We start from the raw sequence: 10,873 nt of genomic DNA on the forward strand, positions 1-10,873 counted from the left end.
TTTTGTGCTTTACCTGTCACAACGAGCAGTATGGAAAAACAACTGATAAAAATTAAACTGGTTGAAATTACTATTTTCGACGTAAAATACATATTAAATCTTAATAGTTGTTAGTAGAAGTAATTTCGATATCCATGGCATATTTGTTTACCATTTATCGTGACTTGTATCTTAAGGATCCCGTATCTAATAAAGTTATGGGTCTATAAGAAGTTTGGTTTATGTGTTTCTTTTGAATTTCGCACAAAAATACACGAGGGCTATCTGCGCTAGTTGTTCTCATTTTAGCAGCGTAAGGCTAGAGGGAAGGAAACTGGTCATCACCGCTCGCAGCCAACTTTTGACGAATAGTGATATTGGCAGTCACATATAAAGTCCCATGGCTGAAAGGGTGAGCATGTTTGATGTCACGGGGATTCGAACCTACGACTCTCTCATTGCGAATCGTGTGCCTTAACCACCTGGCCATGCCGTGCCGAAGTAGTGTGATGTAATTTAGAGAAATGTGTTTAGAGACATACAGATTCCATTGATAATTCTAGGTTTGAACAGCAAGAGCAACACGTTATGTTTACGGTAACAGAAAACAACAACAAATGTTTCCTCTTATGTGTCAGATCTCACACTCCTGTCTTTTCGTACTTTCATTCATTTATTACTACCAATTAGTCACTATTCCGAATGAAGTATTTAGAAAATGTTAAAACTTCTAGTTTTCCAAGCTGTCAAAACATCTTCTCAGGCCCTACCTGTTTGTGTGTTTCGCTAGAATACAGTGGCTTTATTTGAATGTTTGTTTCGGATATTTGCTCAAAGCTACAGAAGGATTATTTGCGTAAGCCATCTTCAATTTTAAGCTAATAGCCTAGAGAGAATGAAACTTTCCTAAAGCACCCATCGCTAACTCTCGGGGCTACTCTAATTAAAGAGTGGAATCTGAACATCATTTCTTATATCGAACCCATGAACTAAAGGTGTAGAATGTGAATTAAAACAGAAGGACGCGAATCACATAGTACAAGGAACAACATCATAGGAAGTGTTTATACCATAATATTTGGCGTCTTAAACTTGCTATTTAAAATCATTTTAATAATACTGGGCATCTTAAAAAGTGGTTATTTAAGAACACTTTGTATATAGTACATAAGACTATACGTTTCAATCGAGAGCACTTTCTTTCAAAACGAAAGGAAATGACATGACGTCTGTAAATTTATCGCTGACCCATTGGTGAAAAATACATATGATGGTAACAGCATTGAAAAAGTGTAAATAAGCTCGATATCGGTTCAAATATTTCCCTGAAGGTCAACGGTAAATCTCAGAATTACCACGATAAAGTTGGGGGTTTGATTCCCTGCTGCGTTGAGAACCCAGATAACCCATTGTGTAATTTTATATAGTTATTGGTACATAATTAAACACTTTAGCATGAGCTAAAACTATAATGTGAAAAAACTGTTTTAAATTTTCAAATCACCGGAACATAAAACTCATTAATATATAATATGGTTTATCGGTGGTTTTGCGATAAAAACACACACATAGAAATGTTTTTTCCCAGAAAACAATATGGTCCTTACCTGACATCCGCCCTCTATTATTCTCATAATGATGTAAACACTAGTATGAAGTTTTATTGAAGGTGGTGACAGTACGGTTAACACAGATGATATAAGCATTCCAAATCCAAATGACATTTTCGGACCGAATTTTTTGACAAGTACGCCTCCAAAAAGATTTAATGGAATGTATCCGAAAAAGAAACTTCCTAAAATGATCCCTTGAACGTACTCGTCCCAGATAAGTTCTCCTTCCTAAAATGTAACATGAAAATATACTGAACATTAATATATATATTATTTACTGTAACATATCATGAGCTGAAACTATTTTCCTGCTTTAAATATTTTTTCCAAAGATGAAACGCACTATAACAAAAAAATGAGAGAAACAAACACATAATATACTTTAAAACGTAAATGCAATTCCAAATATCTATTATATTGTTAGTTTCACGTATTCTGCTCTTCGAATATTACATGTGCTACTTCCATTGAAAATATAGTTCCTTCATTTGATTTTCAGGTGTATGGTTTTTGGTTTGAGAAGTGCTTCAGTTTAGATTTTATATCTCTAATTGTGTGATAGCATTTTATAATGGTGAAGAGTGGAGGTTTGTGATAAAAGCACAAAACTTCAAAGTTATTCAAGTGTTGAAAACCGGCAAATATAGGGAAAAGTCTATTTTATTTGGACGTGTGTTAATCATTAATGGAAATGTGCACACTAGACATCTTAGGCAAGATGGTGGAAAGTCAATTACTTCACATGTTGATTTCTACCTGCATAACATGGTCTTTAAGACTTGGTGATTCGCCACTGCTTATGAGCTAAATATGGGTTTCAGGAAAACAGAATGGCTATAAGAGAGACAATTGGTGAGGAGCAGACTTCATGAGCTTGGCTTAAAGTACAGAAAGCCTCTGAGTCATTTAGCTAAGTGTATAATTTATTAGGGCATTTGCTGAGATTACAGGAAGAAGAAACGTCGCTACTGGATGTTATATTTCTGAATCTACTGTTCGTATTTGGGGTGGTTCAGCTATAATATAAGAAAGTCTTGTTTCCACTGGGATGAACTTTCTGCCTGACGATTCATGAACTTGATATTGAACATAACCGTGCAATCTTTTGCGGGTCCATTTGAACCAGACTTTGCCCTGATGTACAGGCTCACAATGTTTGGATCGGGATGAACTACCTTGAACAAGAAACTATAAAAGTCACAGATTGGTTGAACAAGAAATGATAAAAGTCACAAATTGGTTGAACAAGAAACTATAAAAGTCACAGATTGATCAGAAGATGATTCCAATTAAAATCTCGTCCAGTGCATGTAAGCTTTGTGAATGTCATTCTTCAATGTCTTAATTCATCATGTTATTTCATAGAACATCACATCGCACTGATTGAAAATGTAATGTTTTCTATTGATTTCTGAGAAATATATCTCATATATACGTAAAATTCCAAGGAGGACTGTTTTTCTAAACATGGTATTTTTAGGTGCAGACATTTATATTTTATTACTTCTTCTGCCCAAGTTAAGAGTGCTTTACCAATTGAGCTACAGGGCTAATCCCTTAGTGCTTGCTAGTAAAGCACTAAAAGAAAACAAAACAACACCAAATTGAAAGTACTATATTTTTCCTTTTCACAAACAATTCCTGTTATCGGTCATAGTAATTGTAAGTTTTATTATTGCTTTCTGGGCTTCGATTCGAACTCAAGGTGAGTATTTTAGAAACTAAGCTAAAAGGTTCAGGTTTCAGATACTAAATATTTAAATGTTGAATGCCAACAAATCAGTTATACCATTAGTTTGTGTGTTTGTTTTGAATTTCGCACAAAAATACACCCTTTAGCCTTACTCTGCTAAATTAGGGACAGCAGTTACTCATCACCACCCACTTCCACCTCTTGGGGAACTCTTTTACCAACGAATAGATGGATTGACTGTTACATTATAATACACCCACGGCTGAAAGTGCGAGCATGTTTAGTGTGACGGAGATTCGAACTCGCGCACACTATTGGTAGCCATATGTTTGTTTGTTTTTTTGAATTTCGCACAAAGCTACTCGAGGGCTATCTGAGCTAGCCGTCGCTAATTTAGCAGTGTAAGACTAGAGGGAAGGCAGCTAGTCATCACCACCCACCGCCAACTCTTGGGCTACTCTTTTACCAACGAATAGTGGGATTGACCGAAACATTATAACGCCCCCACGGCTGAAAGGGCGAGCATGTTTAGTGCGATCTATCTTTGGAACACGCGACCCTCAGATTACAAGTCGAACGTCTTAACCCACCTGGCCATGCCGGGCCTGGTAGCCATATGTCTGATATAAAGCTGGTAATGGAGTTCAAGCGTAACCTATTTCTTAATAATTTACTTTGTAAATTTTTGTGCACATTTGCCAGTTTGATTTTTAGCCATATCGTTATCCTGATAATTATTTATGAGACTCTGATGTGTATACGATTTTACTTCATAAGCTCGCAATGTCATTTGATTTTGTAAAGCTACTGTGAAAGAACCTACAAGTCAGTATATCAAAGAGGTTAATCAGCAGTTCACGCACTTTTATTTAATGAAATCTCACTATTAAAAGTATATTAAGCACGGAAATGATAATAAACGATCATATATTAACCCTACCTTTGTGACCGTGGAATTGGAGTTGAAGACTCCTTGAGGGTTCGGACATTCAGTGGTCTCTATGTAGTCTTGATGGATTGCCGTGTAGTTAACCATGGCTACTATGGCAACATTTAAGTTCACCCTTGTACAGTAGGCGTTGAAAAATCCAAGGAATCCCATGAAAACTAAAATGTGTTGTGCTCGAAATCGTTCTTTGGAGAAAAAAGGAAGATAAAATCACCATTTAAAAGGAGCCCGAGCAAATGTTTCTCTCAACTTTTAATATGTGAAAAATATAACAGAGTGAAGAAAAACCACGCAAGTTCGTTTTTCAGAATCTTTAATTTAGGAAGATTTAATCTTAGAACAACTGCATTTGTTTGATTCTGCATTTTAGCTAGAGAATGGTAAGCTGCTTTATCTCATATCGTTTGTTGGATTCTTGATGACGAGAAAGCCACTTGAAGTAGGGAGTATTCAGAACGGCTGGTATGGATTTTATTGATAAGAGAGAACAACGTTTCGACTCTTTCTTAACCTGAAAATGACCCTGGTTAACAAAGAGTTTGCAAGTGACCGTTGCCTGGCACATGTCTTAGGAAGAGAGTATAAAGATTAGTTCTGCGACGGTCACTTGCAAACCCTCTCTTCTCAACCTGAAGATGACCGAGGAAGGTCGAAATGTTGTTCTCTCCTTATCAATAAAAGTGTTAATACCCATACCGCCGTTCTGAGATACGTTTGTTGGATTATCTCATTGTTCCAATTTTGGTAAAAAATGTTCGTGAAAGATTCAGAAAATCTTTCACTAAAATTGGTTTCCAGTAATTCTTGTAGTGATCAAAATGTCATTACTAAAGTTGGTTTCCAGTAATTCTTGTAGTGATCAAAATGTCATTACTAAAGTTGGTTTCCAGTAATTCTTGTAGTGATCAAAATGTCATTACTAAAGTTGGTTTCCAGTGATCAAAATATCATTACCGTTGTATTTTATCGTTACTCTTAAGTAATGTAACTGATCTTGTCGGTGTAAGACAAATACAAGTGGGTATAATCTCTAAGCGGGACATTTAACACACGTGCAGTTACATGAATTAAAGCAAGAAAGTTTACCTAGAGGACAGACTGTAAGACAAATGTATTAAATAATTAGCTACAGTCATTAATCACATTAGATACACAAGGTTAACTGCTCTATTTTATAAATATAAAACGAATGAAATAATATCCAGCCGAAGACGTTAGTTTTAGTGTCAGAGCGACATGATTAACACCTTTATACTTGGTTCACAGCGAAAGCTAGTACAGACTGATTTATGGCTGGATGAATGTTTTAGAACCCTTACCAGAGAAGATTATAGAGACCCAGTAAGTACTGAAGGACACATTCCAGGTATAAAGAGGGCCTTTTCTTCTAGACAAATAATTAAAGTGATTTAAAAGAAAGTCAAATATTTATTACAAATTAGAAAATAGTGAAGCATTTTGACATTTTAGAATAATGGAATGGTCGTTAAATTATTTCTATCTATAACCCTTCCATGGCGACGCCCCTGGATTATTGGTACAAGAGATTACTAAATGACTTAGATTAAAATGGTACAACATTTCGAAGAAGGAAATTTTCATTGGTTTCCAAGAAGGTAAAAATACTCGCAAAGAATAGCGTTCAGGGCAGAAATGGATTTAAAAATCATACCCCAAGCCAATCTTCAGTAATATCTTTATCAGAAGATAAAGGATAATATTACCAAGAGAGCTTCGTGATCCAAAACAAATATTATAATTAAACTCAGTGCATCTCTTGAGCCATCAACAAGGATTTGAATTTGACGATGATTAACAAGCCATCGTTCATGAGCTATTTCTTAGAAAAAGTTGGTTGAAGAAACTACAGTAAAAACAATACTTCTCTACCCTATTCAAACCTAATCTTCTGATACCGCTCCAACTGGTTTCATTAAATACGATCTTGGATGCTTATGTCCACCTGGAACAGAAAGTCTGTGAAAAACTTGCCAAAACATTTGGTCTCACATTAGTCTCTCTGTCCTTTCTAGATTCTTATCACTATGGAAGTTTTGTTTGTGAACGATAGTATTTTATCATGGTCACCAGAATAAGGACGAACGAGGCTGGATGAAGTAATTTGAGAAAAAAGCAGAAAGTTTGGAAGACGGTTTTCATAAAGTATTATTAGCCATGAGAATAAGGTAGTTAATAATATTGAGAACATTTGTTTTCAACACTTTGATAAATAATACCGTAATTGAAGATGTTTCATATAAACTGTACCTACGGTATAAAAATATTAGGATGTTAAGAATTCAACAAACATTTTATAATTATTTTATATGTTCATAGTTGGACTAAAGGTACTTTCACCTCCACATGAAGGTTTCCGGCTCCATCAGGAATTAGTGGTTGTTTCTCACCATCATACAACTCGGTTTTAGCACTGCTGCATTCTTTTTGTTTCACTTTTAATGTCATTTTATTGAGTTTTAAATTTATTCACTCCGACTGGCGGTATATAAAATATTTACTACTTAAACGATATATTCCACTTGTAATTAAACTTTAAGTTCCAATAAGACACTTCGTTTATTTCCCATTTCAAAACGAATAAATCGTATCTTCATTTAGTTATGCACACTGAAGGTTTTCAAAAAAAACCTTGTACTTTGGTGATGACATTACACGAGTGTCTATCAGCTGTTTTTTTGAACAATGTGCCGCAGCTATCACACAGATAAATCAGATAAATGTATGAACGTTTCAGAACTCGTTTTGTTGATAAAGCTTTTGTTAGGAATATTAGAAATCAGAAGAATAACGTCATTTTTGCTTTTTCAATAGTAAATCATCATATATAATAAAACCATTGCTCAAAGTATAGGGTGTTCGGAAAGTCACTGTGCAGTTTTGAAAGCAGCGATAACAGCATTCATTCAGTCTATTTCAAGCCAGCAACTGATAGCGGTGTTTAGAAACAAAATAAGAGGGATCCAAGCCTGTATTGATGCCAACGGTGGTCACTTTCAACTTTGTTTATAATTGTCATTCATATTTACCTTCTGTATTCTATATTGAAACATGTCTGTTAATAAATATATAAGTGCATAGTGACTTTTCGAACACCCTGTAGATCGGCCACGTGAGTTCAATAGAACTAAATTTTATAACATATACAAACATCATGATTCATACATTTCTTGACTAAAGCGTTTGCAATCGAAAATATTTTAATGTAGGTAAAAAGTTAAGACACGATTCTGAAATTTTAAAAATCCATGTAGAAATATATTTCGTAGAAATGGTATGAAATTATGGGAATTCAACAATTTTCGGTGGTAAGATAAGAAATTCCGAGATAACAGCATAGATATATTATACTGTAGATATGTTTAGACTCAGAGAAATTGACGTCACTTATTATTAATAAACGCAGTCTAGATTGTCAGAATACATTGCACATATCGATAGTAGAAATACATTTATCGAAGTTATAAGAAATCATCTTAATCAACAAGAAAAAGTTGTTTTTAAAGCATTTGTTTGATGAATTAGCTGAAAATGTAAGTCCCTTGTGTTTCTTAATAGTAAAATATTATTTTCAGATATAAACATTTTTACTTTCTTGTTGTTATTGGTTATGAGTAAAATTGTTCACATTAACAAAGTCTATAACGTTTAAGAAATTTGTAAAGTTATAGAAAAATCACTAAACATTGTTTAGTAATGTAAATCATAATTAACAGTATTATTTATTGTTCTGGTAATAAAATTAGCAATTAAACATATAGATATTTAGAAATTGAATAATTATCCAGGTTCCTACAAAATTACACATTCATCTAGGGTTAGTTCAAAGGGTTGTTGGCATTACATTTAAGAGTATTTGACACCCACTTCTTTTAATTATATAAAAATACTTCATTGTTACGTTCAAAATGCAGTGACTAGTACCTAATTAATACGAACTATTTATTTTGAATTTGAAGGCAAACAAAAGGGATGTTGTTGTTTGTTGTTTTGAATTAAGCACAAAGCTACACAATGGGCTATCTGTGCTCTGCCCATCACGGGTATCGAGACCCGGTTTTTTAGCGTTGAAAGTCCGCAGACATACCGCTGAGTCACTGGGGAGCAATGAAAGGGAATTATAATATGCTAGCTGCATTTTTATATGTATAATTCAACATATTCTTTTTTTATGAAAAAATATTATTGCATACGTTAAAATACAGTAGAATAATAAAACTGATTTTATGGTTTATATCATATAAACACTCTTTTACGCATTTTGCAACGAATATTAAAATAGTCTGTATCTTACCAGTGTACCTGTTTGAGACCTGGCATGGCCAAGCGCGTAAGGCGCGCGACTCGTAATCCGAGGGTCGCGGGTTCGCGCCCGCGTCGCGCTAAATGTATTGACATTATGTGTAATTTGTTTTGTGGCTTTGATTAAGTTTGCAACTTGTAGTGTGTAATATGTATCATGCACTTCATACCACTACATATCGCAAAATCCCATATTTTTGCTCAAATAAATCATTTTTGAACATATTTTAAGATGGTTGTCACATAACATCGTAGTGTTGAATCTGCTTTATTCTACAGCAGCGCCACTTGGGTTTGAAGTCACTTTTAATACATGTAGAGAAAATATTAACTTCAACCTGTTTGGAATAGCTGTAATGGTGTGAAATGCAATATTTTACCCTTACATAGCTATTGAATAATACACTTTTAAATAGGTGTATTCAGTTATTTTTTAAAAAATTATCATGCGGATATGCTTTTCAATTAGTGAGCGTTGTCATTGTGAGCCGACCGAAGAAAGGTTTGGTTTGTTTTGAATTTCGCGCAAAGCTACTCAAGGGCTATCTGCGCTAGTCGTCCCTAATTTAGCAGTGTAAGACTAGAGGGAAGGCAGCTAGTCATCACCACCCACCGCCAACGTTTGGGCTACTCTTTAACAACGAATAGGGGGATTGACCGTAACATTATAATGTCCCCACGGTTAAAACGGCGAGCATGGTTGGTATGACGGAGATTCGAACACGCCACCCTCAACTTACGAGTCGAGTGGCTTAAGCACCTGGCTTGCCGGGTCTTAACTTGAATGATAATTCAGATATGCAAGTTTGGTATTGTAGGATTCCGCAAAAATAAAATACCCTGGTGTGATTTAACAATGTAGCATAGGATTATTCTTGATCTTATCGTTGTCATGAGAGGTAATTTTTGGAGCTAATACGAGTTATAACGCATACGAGTAAAACAAATTGGAAGCATTTTCACTGTTTAAAGTGTTTAAATTTTCATTTTATTTGTTCACTTCTGATGCTTTTCTTTACTTTTCGGATCGTGTTCATTTTATTTCTGTCTCACATTTCTAACACGTGAGTTTTGTATATAATAATCTGTTGGACATCATTGTGCCTGAATATCACGTAGATACTAATAATACAACAAGCAGTGCTTTTGAATTGTTAAAGTATTGTTAATACTGGCTGAGCTTCCGAGGATGTGAACAGTGGCCATTGTTGATACGGTTCCTATAGTTTTCTAGCCTACGTTTGTTTTAAAAAGTTATATTCTTTTATAACTGAATTGAATTTTTCAACATGAATGATATCTTATGCACGCGTGACTAAATAATTTTGAACTTGTTGGTTGATCTGTTGTTGTTAAACCAAAAGCTACACATTGGGTTATCTCTGATCTACTCACTATAGATATGAAAACACATTTTTAGCGTATTAAGCAGAAACATTAACAGTTTGTTGATGAATTTAATGTGATATTAACGCAAAAGAAGAAAAATATTTTATTTCAAGTAATTAATAAATTGAGTACTTTTATATAATTCCTAATATCCATAAATTAAAATAGATTAATGAATTATTTTGGGTAACAAGTAGTGAATGTATTCATATTGGAAAAGTTCCAAATATTTCGAGAAGACTTATTGTAGGAGTCAATCAGAAAATTACTGAACATGTTTTAGAAATATCATAAAACTTTATTAGTTCATACTATGAGTCTTATGCATAACACTGCACAACAAAGTTATTGCTTCTTGAACACTGATGGGTGTTCCTTGTAAATTTTTGGCTGCTGGTCACGAAAATAATATCCAAATTTGCTCATCATGTACCGTTTCATCGAAATCTTCAGTTTCACCAGGACATTACTACAATGGAAAAAAACGATATCAGGGCAACTGGAATCCGTCAATGCTTGCTGACTACTGTTAAACACTGTAACGTGACGCGCCGGACATTGAATATAAACGAAAATAAGGAGCAAAACACTTTTAATTATGTTGAACTTAATAGCGTATTAAAAACAAACGCAGTTAAATACGTTATTGCCGGTAAACAGTTAATTATCTATTTTTCAGAGTTCCTACGTGATGAAGCAAAACCTAAACTATATTTGTGTATACCCACCAGGTACTTGTCACAATCAGCAAAAACATTTCATGAAGCAAAACTTTAAAAAAAAAATGTTGTGCAGTGTTATGTGATTATTTTGAACTTGTTGAAAGAAGAATTTAGAAGTTCTGAGTTTTGTTTCTTTACACGTGATATCGCTGTGTCCAAATATTGAACATAACTATGGATTTAAAGATGGGGAAAGTTTTCTAGATAA

General features: G+C 34.3%; 1 protein-coding gene across 1 annotated transcript; it reads right to left on the reverse strand.

Annotated features, from left to right (window-relative positions):
• Nucleotides 1–171: 171 nt before the first annotated feature.
• Nucleotides 172–6,606, reverse strand: LOC143257712 (sialin-like). The gene is made up of 4 exons (XM_076516748.1): nucleotides 6,593–6,606; nucleotides 4,226–4,419; nucleotides 1,587–1,820; nucleotides 172–186 (listed from the first exon to the last, which is right to left on the reverse strand). Exons 2-4 carry the CDS (start codon nucleotides 4,385–4,387, stop codon nucleotides 172–174), a joined length of 411 nt encoding a protein of 136 aa, XP_076372863.1. The 5' UTR covers nucleotides 4,388–4,419; nucleotides 6,593–6,606.
• Between the last annotated feature and the right edge of the window lie 4,267 nt (nucleotides 6,607–10,873).

The sequence above is a fragment of the Tachypleus tridentatus genome, chromosome 7, assembly GCF_004210375.1.
Source record: "Tachypleus tridentatus isolate NWPU-2018 chromosome 7, ASM421037v1, whole genome shotgun sequence".
NCBI classification, from domain to species: domain Eukaryota; kingdom Metazoa; phylum Arthropoda; class Merostomata; order Xiphosura; family Limulidae; genus Tachypleus; species Tachypleus tridentatus.

Bases quoted from the DNA above. Each gene is read 5' to 3' on its own strand.
- LOC143257712 (XM_076516748.1), bottom strand. From the start codon at position 4,387: ATGGGATTCCTTGGATTTTTCAACGCCTACTGTACAAGGGTGAACTTA. The intron at 1,821-4,225 runs GTAGGGTTAATA...GTTACATTTTAG, and splicing joins CCAATTCCACGGTCACAAAG to GAAGGAGAACTTATCTGGGA.